The 26,962-nt window shown below is 43.6% G+C and overlaps 1 protein-coding gene across 2 annotated transcripts in view; it reads right to left on the reverse strand.

The window, feature by feature from the left end:
• The window catches only part of MDGA2 (MAM domain containing glycosylphosphatidylinositol anchor 2), a 362,730-nt gene that overhangs the window by 18,424 nt on the left and 317,344 nt on the right, over positions 1–26,962 (reverse strand). For both annotated transcript variants that reach the window (XR_005860157.2, XM_025150963.3), the window contains exons 10-13: positions 24,214–24,362; positions 17,976–18,023; positions 9,949–10,126; positions 2,868–2,888 (exon numbers count right to left, since the gene is read on the reverse strand). Coding sequence is in view for 1 of the 2 variants with exons in the window: in XM_025150963.3 (XP_025006731.1) it covers positions 2,868–2,888; positions 9,949–10,126; positions 17,976–18,023; positions 24,214–24,362 (396 nt within the window). In the remaining variant the exon portion in view is untranslated. The remainder of the gene's footprint in view (positions 1–2,867; positions 2,889–9,948; positions 10,127–17,975; positions 18,024–24,213; positions 24,363–26,962) is intronic.

A 26,962-nucleotide genomic window follows, 5' to 3' on the forward strand; every position in this document is an offset into this window, starting at 1 on the left:
ACCATTTGGCACAGGAGCACCTCCATAAGCACCACAGAGAAGAAACACAAACAGTGGCCTTACAGCAGTACTGCTTGAGAGATGAGCACATGAAAGAAGGAGGCCACGAGGAACACCTGGGCTGTGGACTCCATCCACAGTCCTTCCAAGGAGAATAGGTGCAGACCGACACCTTCTTTGTTGTCCCCAAGAGCAGGAGGAGAACACAAAGACCCTGACAAAGCTCTTGAATGAGCAAGGACACCAATGAAGCACTCTGACACGTGTTGCTTGGTTGACACTACACTGGGCTTCCACTTACGCATACCCTTCCTATAGCATGCAAGGTGCTGCTTCTACACAATGAGACAAAATGAAAGGGCCAAACAGTGACGAAAGGTGTAAAACTCTGCCTATCAGATCCAGTCCTGCAGCAAAGTGATTTAAGACATTCCCAGCTACTCAGCAGTTCCTACCACTGCCCCTCCAGTTCCTTAAAAGCTGCATTTCCGTGTCACACTGTGCCCTCAGAGCTTCATTAAGAAATTCCACCACATCAGCAGAACAAAATCCACATCAGCCTTTTCTTCAAGTGAAACAAATTAATGCATTCGGGCTAGATGAAGAAAGGCAAGTAAAAGTTTGCCATTTATCTAATATGAAAATACCAGTTTCACGTGGAACCCTGCCATTTGGAATGCATTGGAAAAGGTTAGTGCTAAATATTCTTGGCACTAAACACCTTGTGCAAAATAACAGATGAATACAAATGGAAAGTAGTTCCCTGGGATTAGCTCTGTACTTCCCCTGTGCAGGAAGTGGGGCTGTAAGAAAGAAGGAGACAGACTCTTCAGCAGTATCACTTGTGTCAGGACAAGGAGAAATAGCTTCAAACTAAAAGAGGGGGGAGTTAGATTGGAGATAAGGAAGGAGTTTTTTACACGAAGGATGGTGAGGCACTGCACAGGTTGCCCAGAAAGGTGGTGGTGCCCCATCCCTGCAGACAGCCAAGGTCAGGGGATGGGCTCTGAGCACTGATGGAGCTGTGTACCAAAAATGGTCCCAAACACCATTAAGGACAGGGGTGAATTTTAGGTCCAAACCCACTCTAGCAGAAGTTATTAAATAAATTTATTGTCAATCATGGCAAAATAGGAAACCCCTCTCAAGGTGTAAGGCTCTTCATTCTAATACGAATTCTTGTTCCGTAAAATTCAAGTTGAATGACTTTTTCACATCTTATGACTTCCATTATTCAAGTGTAACATAATTGCACTCATTGATATGAAATTCTTAAATGTTTGTAGAATCACAGCATGGCTTGGATTGGAAGGGACCTCAAGGATCACAAAGCTCCAACCCCCCACCACAGGCAGGGCCACCAACCTCCACATGTAATACCAGCCCAGGCTGCCCAGGGCCCCATCCAACCTGGCCTTGAACACCTCCAGGGATGGACGGGGCATCCACAGCCTCTCTGGGCAGCTGTTCCAGCACCTCACCACTCCCATAGTAAAGAACTTCCCCCTGATATCCAACCTAAATCTGCCCTCCTTCAACTTAAAACCATTTCCCCTTGTCCTGCCGTTATCTACCCTTTCAAAGAGTTGACTCCCCTCCTGTTTATAGGCTCCCTTTAGGTACTGGACTACAGTGTACAGGAGTTTGATCTACTGTAAACTGTTTACATTGAACAGCTTATTGCTATGTCACACACGCACAAAAGCAGTTCTAAGGCAAAATCTCAATTTTTCAGTCAATCAATGCTACTTCCTTATCTACTGCAGAAATCTCACGAGAACAAATGTTCTCTGCCACATGATTATTCCAGAATTTGAGCAGGAAGGTGTGGCTTCAGTTTCCAGGTATTTTTCCCAGTTGAATAGCGCACCTACCCTTCATTCACAGTGGTGTAAACAAAGATAGAATTTGGCCCAATGGGTTTAGAAAGAATCAGAAGCTGCTTGGTGTTATATAACACACAACATCACCATTCATCCTGCATTTCCAGTGACATAAAATGAGATTGTAGAAAGCATGGATAAAGATGAGATTGAATTTGCTGTGGGAGCCAGAACTTCTCTTTCCCAGCAGATTTCTCTCCTGTCAAAGGGTTTCACTCAAGATGTCACTGGGGAAAAAAGCAAGCCATCAATATTTAACCATTTCTGAAAGAAATGCCACTGGGTGCCCTATAGCTCCCGGTGGGCAAAATCTCCCATTAGCGGAGGTGCACAGCAAGGCAGACTCAGAAGCAGAGGAAGGAAATGGTGGGCAGGTTGCCAGAAGTCTCTCTCCCTGGAGCCAGCAGGGTTTTGACCTGAAGGGTGATTTGGGTGCCCCCTGCACTGAGCCATGTGCCTGGCAGAGCTGCTGCTTTGAGCTGTGCAATTGAGACATTCTGAAAATGAGACAATTTCAGATGTGGAAATCATAGAAGATTACAGCGGGAAGCACATGGGATTGCAATGCTTTTTTTTTCTTAACATCAGAGAGTATATGTTTAATACATTAATTAGCAACGGCCTCATCTACTGCTCACTTAAGTCAATGAGATTGGATCCTTCAGCTCCCACGAGCTTTAAACCGAGCCCTGATTAATTATTAATGCATCTCACAAGACCTTCAGCAAATAAGTTTAAAATTTACAGAAAAGTTTGGCCATCATCTGAGAGACAGACAGAGGCCGCCTGCACAGCCTGCTGCTGCTTCTCTGCCTGCCTATGGCTGCACCACGGCAGCAATAATAGAAGAGTCCCACTCCATTTACAGGAGCATTTCAGCGTATGTGATTAAAAGCAAGAATAACATCAGAGTATGTCCCACACACAAAATAAAAATAAAAAAAATAAAAAATAAAAGATAAACAAAGATAGAGAAATACTTACGTAGGTGTGGATTTACTGGAGCTGAAAGAGAGAGCAAAAATAAAATTAGCACAAGGGGAAAAACTTAATTAACCAACACGCAGATGATCCTAAATTGCCCACTGATCATTCTTCCCCTTCCTGAGGACCCTGATTACGGATTCCACAGTAAGACAGTCATCAAAACTGATGCTGTCCTTTCTGAGCAAGTTTTGCAGCTTCCTGACAAGCCAAAGGCAATGGCTTTCATGAGAAAAACCTCTTCCACCCATTACACGTGCTCCATCATTACCACGTGCAGCCTGGGGAATGAGATGCTGTAATTAAGCATCAAAGCCAGATTATTGGCACAGACACTGTATGGAAGAGGACAGCTGCAAAGCAAAACTTCAGGGTGATGCCTTCGTGCAGGAATCCAACAAAAGACACAGGAAGGATGTATTCATCTGAAGCAGAGGTTCTGCATCATGCCTTACTCAGTTGTTGGTCTTACCAGTGTTCATGGATATTTAATGTAACAAACTATTCTTCTATTAAATAAACAGTACTATTCTTCAGTTTGTGAATGGATAGCGCTTGCATTCTTCCCAGAAATCCCAATTTTCTTTTTAAGCAGCAGGAAACAAAAGCACAAGTTGGAGGGAAGATGTTCGATCCAATTAGGCCAAGAGACACAATTAAGCAAAATAAATAAATAAATAAATAATAATAAAAAAAAGTGCAAGCCTGCTGCTGCATAAATCCTCTTCTGAGGGAAATATTTTAAAGACATTCTAGAAGACAAAGGAAGGTGAGGCGTGCTGTCCCCAGGGCTGCCAGCACTGCAGCACCCATGCCCAATGGATGCTGCTTTCCAGGGCTGTGTTCCTGGAGATGGAGAAGCGACAGGGCAGTTCTGCCATCCCCAATGCATCCACCTCTGCCTATTCCCTGCCCCATGGCAGGGACCATTCCTCCTCTTGGGACGCATCAAAAACAAATTTCCACCATTGCAAAGAGGTTTTGAGATAACTTTGCTGAAAAATATTATTTCTGTCTCTTCTTCTCTGTGCCTGTGCAGTGCCCTTTGTGACTGAGCATGATGACTGGTGCTGGGCATCCTTGGCACAGGTGATGAAACATGTATGCTTGTTGAACAGAACCTCAGCAAAGTCACGAAAAGCTCTAAATTCCTAATTCTTTAATACTGAGCTTCACCTATCAGCCAGAGGATGGAACAGGATGAAAGTCAAACCTTAGTCATGCTTACAGATATCTTAACCATGGGATGCGTTACTCGAGTTTACACCCAGACTGACCTGAACAATGCTAAACATTGGAAATTAGGTCTGAGGGAGAAACAAAACTCATTTCTGTGCTGCCTATTTGTAGAAGGGTATATTTGAGGGTGGGAGACTTAGGAAAGAGAGCCCTTCTGCTATAAGCACTTATGCACATGAGAGACAGAAGGATGCTAAGCCTCCACCGTTAGAATTGTATGTTACCATGAGAGCATTTGAAATAAAGCTTTATCTCCAGATGATGTGTCCATCTGGTAACCCCTGATTTCCATCTAAGTGTTGCTCCATGTCTCGCTGCCATTCCCAAGCTGTGTTCAGAGACACGAACTCTTGGTTTCTGAACTCAGTCATGGTTTCTACTTAGCTCTAACCTCGACCTGAAGTTTTTAAAACAGGTCTAATTTAGTGACTGCCATCTGATCTTTCCTCACTGAAACAAATGAACAGTGACTTGCCCCTGTGCAATTTTAAGAAACTTAGTCATTACATTGTATTAGACAACCTCATAGCTTTTACCAACAAATTACCTTTCATTCTCCAAGAAACATTCATTTTGTGAGCTTCTTGAGCGACTGAACTTGGAATTAGCTGAAATTGCTGGAAACTACGTTTAGTGATGCTTGCTTTGTAACTAACGCACAGGCTTTTATGGAAACTATCATCAGTGCGTAACCTTGAGTCATGCTACTCAGATTGCTCACACAGCAGAGTGAAAAGAGCTTCTTGCCAAGCTAGCTGCAGCTCAAACTGATGGACAAAAGCAGAAAAGCAAATTGAAGAAGTTAGGCTGAACTTACCTAGCAACAATAGAAAAATAAAATAAAACTGAAATTAAAGCAACCCAGAAAGCTCACTCCCCTAAGTAGTGCACTAAGCTGCCCTGCAATGAAGCGTGACAGCTCCAGGTCTCACTGCTGAAAGGTGAGGCTGCTGTGTGCACAGTGTGAGGGCAGCTCATTCAATTAGCCATAAAGATAAACCAACGGATGACTGATGGAGCAATTCCCAAGGCTGGGCTGGGAACATCTGGAAAGGCTTTGTGCCTACGAGGGCTCTCTCTGCTCTGCTCTGCTGGCCTGGCTTAATGCTGGGGATCTCAGGAGGAGAACCAAGCATCAGGAAGGATGTGAGCTCGGGTAGAGCTGAGGCGGATCATCCCTTAATCTCTCTGCCTTTTCTCCAGTATGCAGGGAATAAAGCCCACTGGAATCTCAGCTTGCTGGATGACTTCACTTTTCAGTGATCTGTACATGTGCAGGTGATGGCAGAAAAATGTGGGCAGATGGTTTGTTCTTAATGCCTGCCCTCGTGTTGCATGTAACTGCATTTATACAGTGATGTGTCCCAGAGATCCTTCCCGATACAGACCTTGTTCAGGAACTTGTGCAGACACTGAGACATTGTGCCCTCCCTTTAAAAACATAGTTACAAACTGACTGGGAGGAACATAAAGGTAGAGGTAGGTATGCTGGGTATTCAGCTGCTGTGTTTTCTAATACTGGAAACTGCTGTCTACTTACAGTAATTACAACCAGAATCTAAAAGCTTTAACGAGGATCAGGAGTCCATACCTCTAAAAGCAGTTGGTTTGCATAGAGGAAAGCAGTCTTCAGTGTAGATATTGATTCTCTATGCAGACAAGTCTTTCTTCTTCCCCTAATGGCAAGTAACTGCATACTACTTATAAATCAGCCCCATACTTACATTTGTGTATACTTATAAATCCTGTAACTTATGCTCTATTTGATGCCTTTTTTCTTTTCGTGGGACCCAGAAATATAACAGTAAAAATAATAATAAATGAAACAGTTACATATACTTCTTCCATACAGAATCTGGGAAGCTCCTAACCTGTATCAGAATAGACAGGCAAGGCTATGAAGTGATTGGCAGCCATCATCTACCTGCCATGTCACAGAGGGCTGATTCTACATACATTTGTAGCAATCCATTCAGGCTTCATTCACAGAAATGAGATTAACTTGCTTGTTTAACACTGGTTAGAAATATTTAACAATAAGCGCATATCTGAAATAGTGTTAATTGGAATAGCTGGAGGACCTTATTGCTTGTTTGCATCACGGAGGCTGACACAGATTTATGTAAAGTGATGGAGATTACACTGAACCTGTTACTAAAAGACTTCTCTGTTTTGTACCAGCCTTCAAAACACTCGCTACTTAAACTGCCCTGTTAGTATTTACTTGCCAGACTGTGATCACTAGCAGAGTAACATATGCACCTACCAAAGAATTTGTCAAGTGATGTCTGGCTGTAATTATCAATGTCACTCCTACTGTAATGATTGTTCTTTTCTCCCACTCCTCTGCGTGGAGGAGAAAATAACTCATGACAGGCAACGAATTTCCCCATGAAACGCTTCTACCATGCATGAGATTTTGATTTGTGGGCTAGGATAATAGGGAGGTTTTGTCTTGCGTATGTGGCTCCAGCTTGGGATGGCAGGGTGTACTGTAAAGAGCTCATTGATAATGCTTCTCCTGCTTTGGTAGTACTGTAGTCTCATCATTTTGGACATTCAGATGGCTACCAGCAGGCTAGCCCACTGGAAGCTGTTGTTTATATACGAGCATTTTCCCCATTAAGCTCCATTTGTGGATTTTAATTTAAAATGCAATGCGCTCTGCAGCACAACCCAATAAAAATGACTGCACAGGTAGGAGTAATGTGGCCTAACTTCAGTGATTTGTAAGTTAGACACCTCATCTAAGACTGTCCCTAAAGTCACAGAGAGATGGTCTGTCTGTTCCCTACTTGCACCAAGTTGAAGCTCAAGTGTAAAGGGGAATGCATTCACTAAAGGCAAAAGACACTGCTACCATTTTTAGCAGCTCTAATTATCATGCGTCTCATCTGCTTTTCATGCTGGCTGCATTTCTTTAAAATGGGGTGAAGTCTTATTTATCTGCTTACAATACGGAAAAACATGTTTTTGGTGGGAATCCTTAACAGCAATACAAACAAAAGCATACATTTTAAACATGAGGAAAAAAAGGTTGTCTACACTAAAGGCGGTCAAACACTGGTGCAGGGTGCCCAGAAAGGTTGTGGAGTCTCTATCCTTGGAGACAGTCAGTACCCAACTGTATGTGGCCCTGGGCAGCCTGCTCTCAGTAGGCTGGATGAGATGAACTCCAGCAGTGCCTCCAACCTCAGCAACCCAGTGATACTGCAAGGTATTAAACTGTTGTATGTCCCCAAAAAAGTATTTCCCAAACAGTGGGGTGAGAAATGTGAAGTGATGTGGCTGAAGTCCAGCGTGCCCGCAGGGTACTGATCAAAATTGCACACACATATACAGGATGAGACTATATTGAAAATATGAAGAGCCAACTGTGGTTGGATTATTTTTTTGTGCATGTGTATGCTTAAGGTCTCAACAAATGTAATGGGGAGAAATCTGTCAAAAATTATCTTCTCCATTTAAGAAACATTCGCATGATGTCTTATTTTCTGGGTAATGTTTATTATTACTTCTACTTCAATTCTGATCTGCTGCTGTGCATGCTGCTAGCCCATTAGCTGCTTTTCTAAGATTTCAGACTATAACTATTGGATTTGCACCATAATAATGTATGCAGTATCATTATTTTTATAGCTGGAGTTATAACACACTTAAAATTAGCCTGGTAATAGCTAGCTGACACTACAGCGCTTGGACAAATGATGAGATAAAATGTGTATTTGAAGCACACAAAGCCTCAGTGATTCTGGAACCCCTCTTCAAAGAGAAGTCACTCTAAGTTTATCCTATTGATTAGCACCTGGCTCACTGTTTCTTAAACTGCATTTCTTGACACCAGAACAATGATACTGAGCACCAAAGCAGGAGCAACCTTCTACGTGGGGCACAACATGATGGCTCCATCTCTCCTGGGCAGCTGGATTATGCTTGGTGCCCAATCAGCATGTTTGAAAAGGGATGTCATTCACATCTGTGCTAATGGCAGATTCTAGCAGAAGAAATTTGCTGTAGCCCAAATGTCTTTTTATGTTGCATGGGAATGTTCTCCTTGCCAGCTTGGGGCTACAAATGCAAATTACATGATGCTTCACTGATGGCTCAAACTCAGTACGGTTGCGAGCCACAGCCGAGACCTGAGTCAGCTTCCTGAGACCTGCCAGAGGACAACCACCACTAAAGTGCAGCACATCACAGAATCACAGAATGGCTTGGGTTGGAAAAGACATCAAGGATCATCAAGCTCCAACTCAACTGCCGCAGGCAGGGCAGCCAACCACCACATTTAACAGTAGAGATTGTGACTGAGTGTGGTTGTTTTTTCCCCCCCCGTAGTCCTGTGGTTGGAGTACTGGTCAGTGATTATGTCATGGGAGAAAATTCAAGGTAAACAGGAAGGGCAAAGGACACAAGCCTACCTATCACAATGGGCACAGAGATCTGGACTGCTACAGAAAAACCTCAAATACCTGCACGAAACTTCTGCTCTTGATCACCTTTCAGAAGACCCTGGGGCTTCTGGAAGCCCCAAGGGAATGGCTTCCCACCACTAACATAGGAATCACAGAATGGCCTGAGTTGGAAGGAACCTCAAGGATCATGAAGCTCCAACCCCCCCCCCCCCCCCCCACAGGTAGGGCCACCAACCTCCACATGTAATACCAGCCCAGGCTGCCCAGGGCCCCATCCAACCTGGCCTTGAACACCTCCAGGAATGGACGGGGCATCCACAGCCTCTCTGGGCAGCTGTTCCAGCACCTCACCACTTCCCTGACATCCAACCTCAATCTTCCCTCCTTCAATTTCAAACCATTTCCCCTTGTCCTGCTGTTATCTCCCCTTTCAAAGAGTTGACTCCCCTTCTGTTTGCAGACTCCCTTTAGGTACTGAAAGGCTGCAATGAGGTCACCCCACAGCCTTCTCTTCTCCAGGCTGAACAAGCCCAGCTCCCTCAGCCTGTCCTTGTAGGGGAGGTGCTCCAGCCCTCTGATCATCATGGGCTTCTGTCCCATGGGATTAGCAAGGAAAACTCACACTTCCATGGTTCCATGCTTAAGAATATCTTCCCCCAGCACACACTTCACTTTCACAATTATAAGAACTTCCTACTCAGCACATCTTGTTCCCATGGTAAACTGCAAAATGATGTCTTCAGTAGAGCTGCCTTCTCTCTAAGGTGCATTGTGTCCACTCACTGCAATTTTCACAGCCAAGAAATAAAAAAAGTTAACTCAGTTTTCATTACATTGATACCCTGAGGAAGGTATTTTGAGTTATTTTCAGAGCTCTAGAAGTTAATTCTTGGTAATGCTGTGAGACTGAATGGAAGGATGTAGAAATACTCTCTTTCCTGGTCAAGTGAACAAATACTTGTCATGACAAACTTTTGGAGGAATATGTAGAATTATCCTTTCTCACTTGCCTGGGATTAGGAATAGTCAGGATTATTTTGATCACTCATAATTAAACAGAAACTTCCCAAAATATACTGATTCTGACAAAAAAAAAAAAGATGACATCAAAATACTGATTTAACACCTCCCTGATATTACTTGGTACGGTAGTGAGTTTTGAAGAAAACATCACAAAACAAGTATTCAAGATAAGAATTAACTCTTGGAAATGAAGATAACATTGATTTATGAAGATTAATTCATGAAGATAAAATTAATTTTTTGTATTTTACCCTTACATCACAGAAACTGCTCTGGTTTGGGCAGCTCATTGCAGGACTGGCAGTCAGTTCACATTATGCAGCATAAAATAACCATAACCCATACAGCAGACCCAACTTTGCAGAAAGTGCCACAATACATTTTCTTGTACTTGAAGGTCTTACCACTATACTTGATGACCCGAATAGTGGAGTCCCCTTCTCCAAATCTGGTGATGGGTGTCAGACGGACTTCATATGCCTCTGGCTTGATGAGCTCAGTTAGATTGTAGGTAATTAATTCTCCCTTTTGAATATTTCCATTCACTGTAATTTCCTGTTCCCACCAACGCTGCTGTCCAGCCTAAAAGAAAAAGAAGAATGCAAATGTAAGAGCTTTCGAGGCAGATGCTACCTTCACCTCAGGAGTGGAGGGGAAGCAGACACAGACCTGTATTGCACCATGAGTTCCCTTAAAAAAAAAAAAAAAGTTTGATTTCAGCTCATTTCATCACCTCCTGGAGACTGACCACCCTGCCTCAGAGCCCATACTATCCTCTCACATCAAACAACCCAGCTAAATTAGCTCCCCACAACCAGCAGCCCTCTTTCCTCCATTATATTCCTTCCTACAGGTGCCCAACCCCTCCCTCTTGCAGGCAATGAGGTTTCACAGCTGTCATTTTGGGTGTCATTTGGAGCTAATGAGAGCATACTGGAGAACTGAGATGCAGTTTGGTTTTCAAGCACTTCTGTTGACAAGTAAAAAAGAAAAAGGCTAGCTCTTAATGGCCTTAGTGCACAATTAACAGCAGTCCTTGTAGTTTCCAAGATGGATGGATTTCAGAGAACAATGAAAGTCAATAGGAGCAAACAAGAGGGTGTTTTATTAAGGAAAACAAAAAACAAAAAACAAAAAAGCATAGATTTTTGTGCTTTATAGACTGCAGTGTTTTCAACATCAAAATCTATAGTTTCTGCTATTTATATGCTTCACCAAGAAAATAAAAAAAAATCCAATTAAGAAGAAGGCATCACAAGTAGAGAGTGCCACATTGTCCCTAGAATGTCTGATAGTTTATAGACAAGCAGAAATTATATACATTTTGGGCAGCACAGTGGCCTGACATTGCAATACTACTTGTAGGTACTTGGGCTTATTACAGACACTATCTCCAGGAAACAAAGGAAAAATCATTAAATATTTACCATGCATACCAAGATAACAGTACACGTGCAGTACTACTAAAATGAGATGTTCCACTAAGCATACCAAAGTTGTGAGTGAACTGAAATTCTCAGTTATTCCATGCAGAGCTTCATGGTTATTGAAAACAAAGAATGTTTTATTCTAGAACTTTAATTTGGTGATGCCAAAAAAAAAAAAAAAAAGTCCACTGAGATCACTAAAAACTTGCAGTAAATCCTAGAATCCTAGAATGGCCTGGGTTGAAAAGGACCACAATGCTCATCCAGTTCCAACCCCCTGCTATGTGCAGGGTCGCCAACCAGCAGCCCAGGCTGCCCAGAGCCACATCCAGCCTGGCCTTGAATGCCTGCAGGGATGGGGCATCCACAGCCTCCTTGGGCAACCTGTTCAGTGCGTCACCACTCTCTGGGGGAAAAACTTCCTCCTCATATCCAACCTAAACCTCCCCTGTCTCAGTTTAAAACCATTCCCCCTTGTCCTATCACTGTCCACCCTCACAAACAGCCATTCCCCCTCTTGTTTATGTGCTCAGTGGTTTTCCCACAGCATGTTTCATGCCAGCAAGTTGGCTGCCAATTGCATTTGTGAATACGGCACTAGGAACATTGTGCTACAGGTTGTATGAGTTCATGCTGCCTTCCTGCAGCTGCCTGAAGTTGGCCAGTTGTTGTGTGAAGGTATTTTTGACTCCTTACAGAGGCCTACTAAAAACCATGCTCCCATTACACTCAGCCTTCAGATAAGGGAATACTGAAACACTTCAGCAAATGGTTTTCATAATTAATCATGCACATTTACAGTTTGATTAGTATAACTAGTCATGAATGTTCACCACATTCAGATGCTGCTTTGGATTATCACCCTCTTCTTTACTGACACACAAAAGCAAATAAAGCAACTACAATATTTTATTCGTTCTGAAAGAAATACAGTTTCACTTTGGTATTATGCACATGAAGCTAGTCCTGGATATTGGTGTTTCTCCATTGGAAGCAACACACATCATTTTGCCTTGCAATCAACAACAGCTCCGTTCTTATTCTTATTTTTACCATGGAAACCATAAAAAGCAATTCACAAACATCTCAAAACTGTCTCTGGGTTTGACACAAAATGTCCCCTTGTCTGATTTTTCAGCTGAGCTGCTGAACAAATAAAGCACACCAATACCCCCACGATGCTCAGCTCGCAGCCTACCCTTCCTCTGGGCAGAGGGAGCTGTCAGGAAGGCTGCAGCCCCTTCCCTAGTCCCAAGGGAAAGAGCAACAGTGCCCAGGGCTGCACAATAATCAAATATTAACACCCAACAGTGTTGAAAATGAGCGTGGAGCTCATCAGCTTGCCAGTGTGAGCAGCTAGTACCAACATGAAGCAGAGCTCCTTTTCATGTGAGATACGAAGGACCTATCAATATGGAGCTGGAGAGCTATGCAAACAGCTAGGGAAACACAGGTTTTCTAGCACAACATTTTTAAAGATGTCTATGATGCTGAGGCACCTGGCGATGATGCTGAAACAGACAGGGCACTCTCAGTATTGGAGATTCATTCACATCCATTCAAACTTTTTGCATGACAAACTAAGACAGGGGAGGTTTAGGTTAGATATTAGGAGGAAGATTTTCACCAGAGGGGGGTGATGTACTGGAACATGTTGCCCAAGGAGGCTGTGGATGCCCCATCCCTGCAGGCATTCAAGGCCAGGCTGGATGTGGCTCTGGGCAGCCTGGACTGCTGGTTGGTGACCCTGCACATAGCAGGGGTTTGGAACTGGATGAGCACTGGGGTCCTTTTCAACCCAGGCCATTCTGTGATTCTAGGATTCTATGACATTGGACAGCTCTGCAAAGCCAGGCCCCAGCAGGAGGAACCCAAGCTCTTGGTCTCAGAGGGTTTGGCCATAAAACACCAGGAACACCTGCATTCTTCACCCCATCCTGTGGCAGAGTCTGGACATCTATTCCAGCTCCCAGTAAGGGTGGGAGCCAGCTGGGAATCAAAGCCATCTACCCAAAACTCTCTGTCTGACACTGAGTCTCCTTAATGTCCAGAATGTGCCTTTTTTTTCTACTGAAAAATAGGATCATGGCACAGTTGGGTGGAAGGGCCCCTGAAGCCCTCCCCAGCCACATGATGGGTGCCCCCTACCTGCCCAGGCAGTCCAGTGCCCCAGCCAGCCTGGCCTTGAGCATCTCTGAAATGCTTCAAAGGGAGAATACAGAAGAAAACATCACTGTAAAGCTTCAGCCTTTGTGCCAATGGGTGTGTCTGGAGCTTTAAATTTAGGGAGAACCAGGGTTTGGTGGAAAGAACATTTATTAACCTGTAATTAATTCAGTAGAGCACACCCACCTTCAGTCAATCCAGAGCACAGTGGGCTTCACAGGGACTCTTCACTTCTCTCCGTTACCTTAGAACAGGTGGAGATCTTTGTTCCCTAACACTGTCAGAGCAGCAAAATGCCTTTCCCTGGCATCAGAGGAAGGAAAAAAAGTAGAAGTGTGACAGCATTTTATCGCAACAGGCTGAAACCATCTCCTCTGAGCTGTCAGTGAAAGTGCATTTATTCCTCATCTCCTGTTGCAAAATCAGCCAACACGATGTGAGCGACGAGACCCAAATGTATAGATTTCCTGAGAAATTAATCCAATGGGATGATTAAATATTGATTGCCCATACGCACAGTTATGCTTATAAAAAATAAACACATTTGTAGTCCATTGTACTTGGCCTATTGATTTCAGCCATAAATTTCTTCATTGACTCAAAAAGTCAGACAAGAATCTCTTTAATTAATGACAACAGAATGCCATGTATATTAATCTACTGCATACTCCTATAAAAAAAAAACTGTGGAAGTCTTTAAAGTGATTTCTTTACAATTTATAACCACAATGACAATTGATTTTCCTTAAGAAAAAAAATGAGTATTCTTTAGCAGTTACATCTATAAAACAGCATGGGGAAATACTTGGGCCATGGGCAAATCCTTCTTCTATCTGCACAGTGCAGAGGGAACATGTCTATGCAATGCCCACCTCACTGCTGCTGCACAACTGCAGTGGTTGCTCCTCCCTAATAAGTTTACCCAGCAATATGATCAGAGCTCTCTCATTTTCAACGCAAGCCTTATCAGGTAGGTGGCAACTGTGTCAGCTTCATTTCAAAGGCTAGTTATGGCCCTGAAATGACTCGCAGTGACAAATACCTGTAATTCAGGCAAAAATAACAAGGCCAGCTGCAATGCATGCTCTGCCACGATCATCATCATCAGTTTATTTTGCACAGTGCATCATGTAATACTGCTATTGATGACATCCCTTCTTTCGTATTTTCACATGCAGTCCCTGGAAGCATCAAGGCCCTGCATTTGTTTCTGTGCTCAGCCTGTGCCTGCTCCCTGCTTCCTGCACATAGGACAAAGCACCACTGGGGTCAGCGCCAAGGAATCATATCATAGAATATATGATATGATATCATGATTATGATATGATGTGATATGATATGACAAGGACCTAACTGCTACCCCACAGGAACCAACCAGAAGCAGCTTTCTTTACACAACCTTCCATTCCCACTCCATAAACCTCTTGCCATTCATTTCATTTACTTGGTGTTAAGAGCTTTGTGTGATTGGTTTTATGTGGGACAATTAAATTATCACCCTCCTTCTCCTTCTTTTAAGAAAGTACCAGTCTCTGAGTTGCCATTAATTAGGAACTCGGCGTCCGAAGATACAGAACGCTTTTATGGGCTACAAAACTGATGGATGAGTGATCGGGATGCCAGAAACAGCTGTCCACGATCCAAAACTATAGGCTGATATTTGCAGGAGAAACAAATGGGAACAATTTAAGGAGAGACTGCACAAGAGATCTGGAAGCTACATGAAGCAACAATTAAATTCACTTTAATTATGTACCATATTGAAGTTTCAAAGACAAGTTAACCTGGGAAATGGTTGTTTTGTCAGAGGAAAAGCAAAACACAGCACAAACAGCTATGAAACTTGTGTTAACTACACTGCCTTCTGTTTTAATAGCTTTTTTCCATACAAATGAATGATAATGAAAACATCTTTTAAAATCTGAATTAGGACTCTTCAGTCCACTGGCTACATAACCTGCAATGCAGGCTATTCATCCCTAGAAGGTCTTTCTCAGCATTTCTTTGCTTTTGATAACCTTATATGCAGGGACAAAGAGAAAACTCTGTATTTGCAATAGGTACACCCTTCTTTAATAAGAAAAGTGATAAAATTTATCTCTATTCACTTGCTTTATGGCAAAGCAAATCTGTACCAGTACATGGATTGGTATAGGAACTTGCTAGGGCCTGGACACAAAACGATATGCTCCATTTTGCAGCCAGTGTCAATGCAGCCTTCAACAGAACCCCCCCTTTCCAAGCACATAATGCTTGTTCCAGGCAGATAATACCCCCTGGTGAGTAGAAACTGAGCAGTTTTCACAGTTAGTTTTGTATGCACTTAGAAAACATACAAAACATACAGGAAATTCAACATATAGGGCTTCATGGCCTTTCAGTACAAAACTCTGAATTTTTATCTGCTCCTAATGTGACACGAGCAGTGCTCTATGATTGCTGATTTATTCCATGACCTTCAGATTTGCCCTGTTACTGAACTCCAAGTTTAGTGAAAGCAACTACCAGAGCACTGGCTGCCTCTGCAGACTGACCAGAGACAGCATGGGGTGCCTTGAGATACAAACACCAAAATCTAGGTCACTAATTCCAAAGCCAAATCCAAAGCTGAAACACATGAATGTCAGAATATTCTCCTGAGAGCTATTAATGAGATGCAAAAATGCTCCTTATGTGCAGGCAATATCTTGGCAGTCCTCAGCACCTTCAGAAGCAAGTGGAGGGTGACTGAAACCATGCAGTCACTGTGATGAAAGACACCCAAGGTTATACTCATCCTTCGGTTTGAGTGCTGAGTGGGACAGTTACAAATGATGGGCTGTGTGCAACAGGGACTGAGCAATGGAAATTCCTTCACGCATCCAGTCACAGTGACAAAAGGGCCTCATGGGCTGCACCCAACACCAGCTGTATTCTCCACTGATGCTGCAGAACTAGAAATGGTTTACTATCAGACCACAGCACTCCAGTGCCACCCCTCATTCCCTGCAGACCAGTGGTTCTGCTCCAGCCATGGGCAGGATCAAAGCTTAGCTGAGCAGAGCAGTAAATCTCACATATAATGCAACAAAGCTGGTAACAGGGCTAGAAGGTATTGGGTTGTCCAGTCTAGAGAAAATGAAGCCGAGAGGCAGTTTTCTCTTCTCTTCTCTTCTCTTCTCTTCTCTTCTCTTCTCTTCTCTTCTCTTCTCTTCTCTTCTCTTCTCTTCTCTTCTCTTCTCTTCTCTTCTCTTCTCTTCTCTTCTCTTCTCTTCTCTTCTCTTCTCTTCTCTTCTCTTCTCTTCTCTTCTCTTCTCTTCTCTTCTCTTCTCTTCTCTTCTCTTCTCTTCTCTTCTCTTCTCTCTTCCCTTCCTTCCCTTTTCTCCTCTCCTCTCCTCTCCTCTCCTCTCCTCTCCTCTCCTCTCCTCTCCTCTCCTCTCCTCTCCTCTCCTCTCCTCTCCTCTCCTCTCCTCTCCTCTCCTCTCCTCTCCTCTCCTCTCCTCTCCTCTCCTCTCCTCTCCTCTCCTCTCCTCTCCTCTCCTCTCCTCTCCTCTCCTCTCCTCTCCTCTCCTCTCCTCTCCTCTCCTCTCCTCTCCTCTCCTCTCCTCTCCTCTCCCCACCCCCACTCCATTCCATTCCATTCCATTCCATTCCATTCCATTCCATTCCATTCCATTCCATTCCATTCCATTCCATTCCACTCCACTCCACTCCATTCCTATTCTATGAAGAGAAATTAATATCAACTGTTTGTCTGGGCTATTGTTTTCCCTACTGTTTCAGAATGGCAGCATTACATGACTCTGTTCAGGCTAAGGACTCTCCTGGGGACGCCAGTAAATGCACCGTCTCTCTCATGTACAGGATCTATCCTTCCGTGCCCTTTGAGTAAAGGCAGAATTTCACAGTTTAATGGAAAGAGATGAAACACCTGTAGACTGGGAGCAGACTGCATCATTTTGCTCTCAGCGAAAGGTCACAATGTGGACTTCTGTACTGTTTGGGCTCAGATCAGTCATAACCCTGAATGTGATGCACTGCGTTCAAATATATCTTTCTCTTAAAGACTAAAATGCGATGTAACCAGCAGAATCCATGGTAAGGCTTCAGAATTGTTTAAGTCCCAGATGAATTCGCACAGCTCTTCAGGATTAAACAAGAGCTGTCCTGTTCCTCGCCCCAGTGGCACAGGCTTCCCTGCTTCTTCGCTACCGCCAGACATCTCCTGAACAAGGCTTTCAATTTTTAATCCCTATTTTGTTATGCATTCACAAAACGTGGGTTCATTATTAAACCTTGGTAAGGATGGTTTTAAGAGAAAGTTTTCTCATTTCAGCAACATAGCAAACCTCAGGTTCATATGCTGGGAAGCTGCTGCCCAGTCAGCAAAGCACAGGGCATGGTGAGCTGGGCACTGCCAGGAGTGCAACTGCCATGGGTCTGCATGCAGAGCACTGATGTGGATCTGCATGCAAAGCACTGCCATGGGTCTGCATGCGAAGCACTGCTATGGGTCTGCATGTAAAACAGCGCTGTGGGTCTGCATGCAAAGCATTGATGTGGATCTGCACGCAAAACACCACTGTGGACCTGCATGCAAAGCACTGATGTGGGTCTGCATGTAAAACAGTGCTGCGGGTCTGCATGCAAAGCACTGCTGTGGGTCTGTGTGCAAAGCACTGCTGTGAGTTATATGCAAAGCACTGCTGTGGGTCTGTGTGCAAAGCACTGCTGTGGGTTACATGCAAAACACCGCTGTGGATCTGCATGCAAAGCACTGACATGGGTCAGCATGTTTGTTAAACACAGACGTGGCTCTGCATGTCAAACAGCAGCTTCATCTGCACAAGATAACTCACTGTTTTCATCAGGGCAACAAGAGGTACAGTTATCGAAGTGGCATCAACCTAGGTTTAAATTAAACACTTTACACTTTCATAACAATGACACTCCCATGATCAGGAAAGTATCCCAAAAGAAAAAGTGCATATTTCAGTGCAGACACATGAGCTGAGCTCACTCAGTGCTAACACCTGCTCTGAGCAGACCTTGAACAGCATGCAGGGAGCTCATGTCACTACTGAATTCATTTCTTGTGACTTCCAAAAGGTATTTATGAACTGTCCTTTTTCTTGTTTTATGAAAACAACTGCACAGTAACAAATCAATGAATGAAGCTGCAATTGGGACAATAAACTCAGCCTGCGCTGGAGCTTTGCTGTATAGTGAACACAGAGAACAAGCTTTGTTGTCTGGGTAAATGAATTGGAAAACCAAGACTGCATTTTAAGCAACCTACGTGAGTCTCTGCACAAATAGATCAAGGAGTAATAATGCAAGGAGATAAGTGCATGCTGCCAACGTGCATTTCTGAGGAAAGAGAACATGCTGATATTGCTTAAGTATTTAAGCAAGAATGTGGGTTTGTTTTTTTTTTTTTGCCAAAAAATAACAGCTCAACTGTCAGATGTGAGTGTTTCAACAAAGCACTTCTTAAATACTTAAGACAATCACTGCATGAGAGGAAAGGAAATAGTCTCTAGATTTTTAATGAAGTTCACAAAATGGAACTTTGATGTTTTAAATCAGCTCCAAAACACAGATGCACTGCAGTAGGGCGCTGATTTGCTTATGGAATGGCAATACAGCTTGTATTCAATTTAAATATGTGTATGTTTCAGAGAAAAAAAAGGATTCTCCGGCAGCAAAAGAAGGGATGAAGCAGTTGTCTTCAGGGACAGATCGCTCATCCCAGCAGCTTATAATTTCTGTAATGCACATTCTTTGAGCAGAGCATGCACTTGGTATAAACACAGCTAATATGCAGTGATTTCACTACTCATCTAGGGGCAGGCACAGTCTAAAGAATTGCCCATTTAATCACCGTTTTTCAGAATGTCTTTTAACATCTCTTTTCTCCAAATTGCAAATGAAATTTGCACAGGGCTTTTATAACTAAAGAAATCCTTCCCAGCCTCGGTTGTACCAACAGAAGCAACACATCACAGCCAATGGGTCTGAGTTTGGTGTTGGGGCCACTCCTGTACCAGCAGCACCCAATGGGGTGAAGTCTCAGGTTTGATGACTGGGAAAGTGACAGTTAATCTCATTTTGAGCTCTGTGGTGCTCATTTTGTAAATGTGCTCGTTAACAGTGCTTGGGAGAAAGCAGGCAGACCTCAAACAGATCTAATGGCTCCTGTTCATATGCTGTCTTGATGTGTGGATAAGTATGGAACCTGAGTGGCCTTAGAAGCCTGAGTGAGCTCAGAAGACAGACATTCTTCTCACATAACCAGAATTGCTCATTCCAGTGCAGAAGGAGATATTAAGGGATGCTGAGCTTTCTTGGCCATGCAAGAGCACTTCCATTTGTTACCAAAGACCAGAAATCTTTGAGGCCCCATCTGGAGTACTGTGTCCAGGCCCGGGGCCCCCAGCACAAGAAAGATGTGGACCTCTTGGAATGAGTTCAGAGGAGGGCTACTAAGATGATCAGAGTGCTGGAGCACCTCTCCTATGCAGAAAGGTTGAGGGAACACACAATGAGTGGCTGAGGGAGCTGGGGTGGATCTGTATGGAGAAGAGGAGGCTCAGGAGAGACACTGCTGCACTCTACAACTCCCTGACAGGAGGTGGTGGTGAGGTGGGGGTCGGCCTCTGCTCCCAGGATGAGAGTCATGGCCTTAAGTTGTGCCAGGGGAGGCTCAGGTTGGATATTAGGAAATATTTCTTCTCCGAAAGAGAGGCCAAGCAGTGGCACAGCTGCCCAGAGAGTGGGGGTCAATGTCCCTGGGGGTGTTCCAGAACTGCGGGGATGTGGCACTGAGCGATGTGGGCAGTGGGCATGGGGGGTGGGTGGGTGGGGTTGGGGATCTTAAAGATGAACTTTCTGTAACACCCAAGGCCTTCTCAAACATTTAGGTTAGAACTGCAGTTATTTATGCTATCATTTACTATGTTGAAAAGCATGTCACATGCCAGACACAACTCTCACTCATCTAGCATTTGTCTGATGACAAATGCCTTCATTTTTATGTAGATTTTCCATTTCCGAGGTTTCACTGCTCTATTTTGCAGTTGGTTTTAATTTTTTGAAATCCTTTAATATTTTGAGCAACTGTATGACATCATATGAAGTCAAAACTAACAGGAAAACCATTTATACCATTTACAGATCGAGGTTTTGAAACAGTTTTGACTTACAGCAACTTATAGCCCACACCTTAGTCAACAATTTCCATGCCACTCAACCCCTTGCACTCCAACTGCACTGCTCAGAGCTGTGCTGGGCTGTGTGCACAAGCACAGCAGCAAAGGGAGCCTCAGCCCTACCACAAGTGTTTAAATGTAGTTGAAAACAACTAAGTTGTCTACAAAAATAAAGTTCTCTAGCTTGAGTAATTTCTCTCACTAAATTGCTCTTCACTCCATTCTCTTCTGCATCTTCCTGAAGTTGGACTGATACACCGCATTTGCAGCAGTAATCAATTCATATTGCAGATTTTTCTGCTGAGAAAGAGCAAATGAGAATGGAGTGCGACAACCATGCAAAGTGCCAAAGTGCCACTGATTGTGTTACTGTCACCACTTCAAACACAGGAGCATGGTGACCTCCTCCTCCTCCCCATGCAGGATTTGTGCTTTAAGAACAGTCTGCTTGAAGCTGGCAAAGGTCAGGAAGGAGACTTGGCCACAGAGACCTCTGGCTTTTTCAGTGTGTAATATACAGGGGGGACAGTATGGGTATGCCTGAGTCATTCTGAAGACACAGATTAGAGGTTGGCCAAGAACGTAAGTTATCCACAGAGCTTGCTACAAAGTCAGAGAATTCATACAATCTGCCCCACATCCAAGTTTGGGGTTTTTTTTGGATTTGTTTTGTTTTTTTAATTAATGTAATGCCCCTCAATTGCACCTCCTCATCTGCTAGACCTCCATTCCCTGCAGATGTGACCCAACATGAAGAGCTGTACTCAGACCCCACTGGAGGTACCTGCAGGACAGACAGACAGATGGGCAGGACGGTATCCTGCGCCTCATTTCATTAAGGTTAAGCCAAAAGATAATATAAAATATGAATATAATATTAAGATATATTAAACACACTAAATATAATATTAAAATATAAATATGAAAATGCCTTGCTTGGACTTCCCAAAGGAAACGAGGGCTGTGAAGAAGACTTCAAGACAGCTTATTTCCCTCTGGAGAAGAATGTTCCAAATATTTCATGAAAACAACACTAGAAATATTCCAATGTACATTTCAGTTCGCCTTTTCAGCTCTTCCATTTCCTCCCCTAAAATTAATTAGCGCAGATTTGAGTACATACATTTGAACGGCTCTGAATCATATTTTTGTATACATTTTGATGTATAGCTACTGTAAAGTTTCTGTAGCAAAACAAAAGAAAACACCATGCTTCAAAACGCCTTTCTCTTTGCAGTAGGTTGACTTGTGTGATGACAGCACCACGATCTTGATAGAGCGAATGTCTGCAAATTGATTACCTGTCAGGTGGGGCCTGGAGTGTGCTAACCTACATACATTCCTCCTAAGTGGCTTTCATTCTAAGTATGCTGCTTTAGTAAATATGCTCTTTCCATTCATCTGTTACCATTTTCACTCTGTAGGCAGAAAAACAACACTTCTATCTCTCCTCTGATTGCCTCTTCCTGTAACAGCACCCTTTTGCCTTTTGAGACTTCACTCTGTGCTTAGCACCACCTCTTAAGAAGCACAGCCCCTGTCTTCACTTCCAGGTGATACAGTGCAGGGATAGTGGCCCCTTGGTGTTGGTGTTCCTTGGTGCTGCTGGCACTGACTGAACACAGCCACTGAGCAGTGTGCATATTTCTGCTGCTCCTCCCTGAACACCAACAAGGAACTGGTCACTAACAACTCCTGGGGCTCCAATCCAATAGCTGCAGAGGTACTTGGTGAGTGCATGTAAAGACCTGCCGCTCATATGCTTTTATAGGCCAGACAGTCCTCACATACCTCTGGCTCCACTGATCACGTGGCTGCACAGCTCTGCAACATGCATCTAGTTCCAGGCCCTACAAAATCCCACATCTATTCCCAACTTACTGCCTATTGATTCTTCCTTCAGCTGAGAAGCAACACACAGGTTGGGTAAAGAGGAACAGGCACTGGGGCTCAGATCTCAGCAGTCCAAATGCAAAACCAGTTTACCAATCAGACAAAGATAATGCTGTCCATCTAACCACAAGCAGACACCAGAATGCTGACCCAACCCACTGGCAGTGTTTTGCAATGCATCATAAAAAGACACTGCTAAGTAAATGATCCAAACACCATCATTTCAGAGGGCAATGTGCTAGCAACAAGTAATGGTGAGTGCCAAGGGAAGGAAGGGTGTTAATTATTGTCTGTGTTTCAGGGGAATTACTGCAGTGATGGGCGAGCGTGTCCGGATGGCTTGCTAGATTCTAAATCACTCTCATTTTAAATGTGGCTTCAGTCAGAGGAATAAAACTTGTTTTGATTAACCTGATGGAAGGGTTGTCGAGGTAATTAAAGTAAAATAACTACTAATTTTAAGCACACAAAATTGATAATTAAAAACAAATTAAAATGGAATGGGGGAAAAAAAGAAGCAGTGAAAATACCTAATGCCACTAATTTCATACCATTTTGCTTCAGCAAATTCTTTTTTAAATTTCATAATTCCTCTTGGGTACCCCGAGTAACACAAGTGATTGGTGCCAAATGACACAATCATTTAATAAAAGTCACTGATTTTCACTGAGATAACAAAATACCTCCTGCCCTCCACTTTGCACTATCTGTGCCTTCAGGAATTGGTCTTGAACCCTCATTTCTAGTCTCCCTGCACTGTTATTTTAGCCACTGAATAAGCAAACATACCTCCTTGCACAATCAATTCAGATGCAATTTAAGGAAGGCCAGCTCAACAGGAGAGTGCAAAACAAGCCCCAAACAACACCAGGTGGATTCTTACATGTTGGCAGTGGAACACCTTAATTTCATGGTAGTAGATCCAGGCTGGGAGTGGGAGTTCAGGGCCCAAAGTTGGCAACCAGGAAGTCCAATATGACCCAGAGGTGACCATGGTGGCCAAGGAGAAGCTCACACCAAGAATTACCATTTCCAAACCTGGCATTTTTCCCTCGAGAAAGCCCAGAACTGCCAAAAATCAAGCTGGCAATATCAGTCTTTGCACATCTGTAACATTGGCCATGGACAGATTCTGGACAGAACCACAGGCAAATGGTGTGGCACAAACATTTTCTGCCTTCAGAAGACATATTTGTGATTTTTTTGTATTGGTTTAGCTGGTGGAGAGTACAAAAGCAAACTGACATTAATTTTGCCCCATGAAGTGGAGTAAAGAGAGGTGTTCTCATGTAATGAATTTAAGCAATGCACAAATTGGTTCTCTAATTGGCTATTAAAACTCAAGCTTTGTAGTGATCACATCAAAAGAAGACAGATGATACTTTTAAACTGTGAAGGGGTTAATGAATGGCGAGGCTATCAATTCCTCTGCAAGAGAACAAGCCCCATCGATAAGTTCTTGGTGAATCTCCAAAGACCCATGCAAGCTGAACTTCAGTGTGGTCAGGGAAGATGGCTCTGTTCTCAAGGGTAACTAAATGTTTCTGAAGGAAAGCTACAATTGCTCCTATAGTTACCTATTTACATGGAAGATTGTATAAAAGATACATAGATACACAGAGAGTTTAATTTCATTGAAAGCTTCTTTTATGTAATCTTTCTAATGTGTTTTGAGCTGCAGCCTCTGCAAACCCTCTGAGGAGCAGCTCTTTTAATCTCTGTGTTTCACACTGGAAATGTGCAAATTAGCTTCCAGGATCTGCACACAGCAGAGGACCACATCTGCAAGATGACAGCAAACCTTCTGGAAGGAGCAGAGACCACTCCAATTCACAGAACAAGGAAGGAGGGAGGTAAATAAACAACACAGAGTAAAATGAAGTGAAATAACACAAAGAAAAAAGAATAAAACAAATAACATAAGGCCAGGCAGCCCTGGCAGAGGTCAGCACACCAACGGGCACCTTCTGCATGAAGGAGCTTCTCTCCTCACCTGCCTAATCCCCAGGCGGTAGGCGAGGATGCGGTCCACGGCACTGGGGTTCATCTGGGTCCACTGCAGGCTGTAGGAGTACACGCGGGGCCGGTTCTGCCACAGTGGGTTGTAAGTGTCATAGTAGAACTCCGGGGCGTACGCCTTGCCTGCAGAAGACAGCAACAAAAAAGGGGAAACAAAGAAAGCAATGGTCAGAGAGGGGGTTGTGGAGCTAAGTGTTGCTACTCAGCCTGCAACCACCCCCAGCTCTCTGTCATTTTGTTATGCATCTTCTTCCAGAGGCACATTTTGGGATTAGCTGCCTCTATCCTTTTTCAAGGGATTCGTGGCAATAGTTAGCCACTGACTCACTCCTCAATGGCATCCTGGGCCCAGGTGTGGGCAGGGAAGGGGAAAAATTCCCTGAGCTCCTGACAAGGCCAAGCTGGAGCGATGCAATGCATCTCCGCGCTCATTCTTCATGGCCCAGCTGACTAGAATAGAGATATCAAAACAAACTGTGCTGCACTGAGCAGGGAGAGGCTCAGCGACAGCTGCTGTACCTGGCACACATAATATGGAATGACATCTGTACACACAATGGATATTTCCAGTGACTGCTGCCTTCACTGCATCTTCTCCTTTCCCACTTCCCAAGTGAAAACGCACAGAAGCTGTCTTTTGTAGCTCTGCAGATGTGTAGATTTACAGCACTGTGTATGGTATTTTGCTGAACACACCAATCTTGCACAGGAGATACAGAGGGGGAAATGCCATTTCGGTTCATCCTGGGTCATGAGCTATTCACCAGAATAGTGTTACAGCCTTCTTTCTTCATAAATGTGAAAAATGTAAGCATGATGTCCCAAACATGACAAAACATTACTTGAATCATTAGATTTGAGTTTCCTTTAATTTAAACCCATGAAGACCAGTGACACTTCGTTACAGGGTAAATTACACAAAGGTAAATTACCTTTGTGGACTCTGATGTGTCCCATCAGGAGTGATTTGTGTGTAATGGCAAAAAAATGACACCAAGTGCCCAACGTGGTCGCCCATCCATAGGCACATAGTGGAGTAGCTGAGGTGCACTGGGGTAGCTGAGCCTCTAAAGAGAGGGGCAGATGTGACAGAGGAGCTCTCACATATACAAAATACATACATACTACCTGTGTGCACCATCCTACAGCATCCTGTGTACCCCAGGTCCTGCTGTGCAGGGTCAGAAGTTGAGTTCCTGAAAGGCTACCAGAAGATGTGCTGCAGATAGAGCACCTGCCATCAGAGCTGCCCCAGCATCCTTGGAGGGAGCAATGTGGCCTTAGAAAACACAATCCCAGCATTCCTCCAAATCTCTGGATTTGTCCTAAGGAACTATGTGTTTCAGAATTGAATGAGCACATATAAGCCAAAGAGACACATACCGGTTTTCTATTTTTAAGTCATTTTTCATTGATCTTTCATTAGCTCACCATACCAACACCACAAAGCTCCTTCAGTTTGCTTACAGCTAAAAAAAAAAAAAAAAAAAAAAAAAGGTCTGGATTGACTTGAAGCATCTTGAAGTATGTTTTAACAGCTGGATTGGTAGGAAGCATTGCTAACCACAAGTTTCTGACAGTTGCAATAGGAAAAAACAAGAAGCCAACAATGACCATCACTCATGGCACAGATCCGTCCTTGCCCTTCACCCATCTGTCTGCTTTCTGTGAAATTTCTGTACTTTGAGGACAACGCTGCTGGGAATAGAATGTGGCAAACATAAACCAGGTACTGCTGTGCAAAATGCTGCACACTGCCACCTGAATTATGCAAAAACCAAACACGAGAAACCAAAGCATTCACTGACATTACCTTCCCATGAAGGTCTAAAAGAGATGGAGCATTAGAGAAAACAAGTAGAGTGAAGTCCTTCCATGCCCCAAAGCTCATACCTCTGTCCTTTGCCAGTGGAAGTAACTACGAAATACAATGAAAAATCCATGGTGGGCTGATGGGAAGATGAGATTTGCCTACTCGTGTTGACCTAGCAGAGGGGTAGGCACTCACCACTCTCCTCCTTTAATTCACATATCAGGAGTGTGTGCCAAATTGCACAAGGTATGTATATAGATGGATGGGGAGCACTGTGCCCTAGATGAGAACTTCAGTCATCAGAAAGATGTGAGAAAACAGGAACCAAGAAATAAAAAAGGAGGAAAAAAGAAAGGAAAAAGATGGTGAATATCTTGTGGTTAGTGAGTAAGCTTTTATCTTTAGCCATGCCATCCCCTCCACCCATGCTTTTCTTTCCACAGGATGATAAACATGTTTAGTCATGCTAGGTTGGCCAGATTGCCCAACGATGCCACACATTCATTAGGTAAGGGAAAACAGGTTAGTGCCGAAGTAGCAAACAATACTCAGAGGAAAAGAAGCAAAGCAAAACTGCTGTTTTCACAAATGAACTGTAAGATGAATGGAAAGAGGATCAGTGGTCGATAAGATTTGTTTTCCTTATTTATGTGCAGTGAAAGCAGTAGAAAAAAGCTCATGCTGAATGCAAATGACAATCTTCTCCCTTTTACTGCAGGTGGACATAATGGCATCTCTGGGGGTCTACAAAAAGGATCCATAATTAGACACTTGTCACAATACAGGCACTTGAACAACACAGGCACCTTCTGAGAAATAATGAGGGCTCATGAAGAGTTGCATTATTCTAAAACCCTCCTAACAGAAGAGATTACTGGTGCGATTGGAGATGCTGAAAAGTTAACAACAC

This window comes from Gallus gallus, chromosome 5 (assembly GCF_016699485.2).
Source record: "Gallus gallus isolate bGalGal1 chromosome 5, bGalGal1.mat.broiler.GRCg7b, whole genome shotgun sequence".
Lineage (NCBI taxonomy): Eukaryota > Metazoa > Chordata > Aves > Galliformes > Phasianidae > Gallus > Gallus gallus.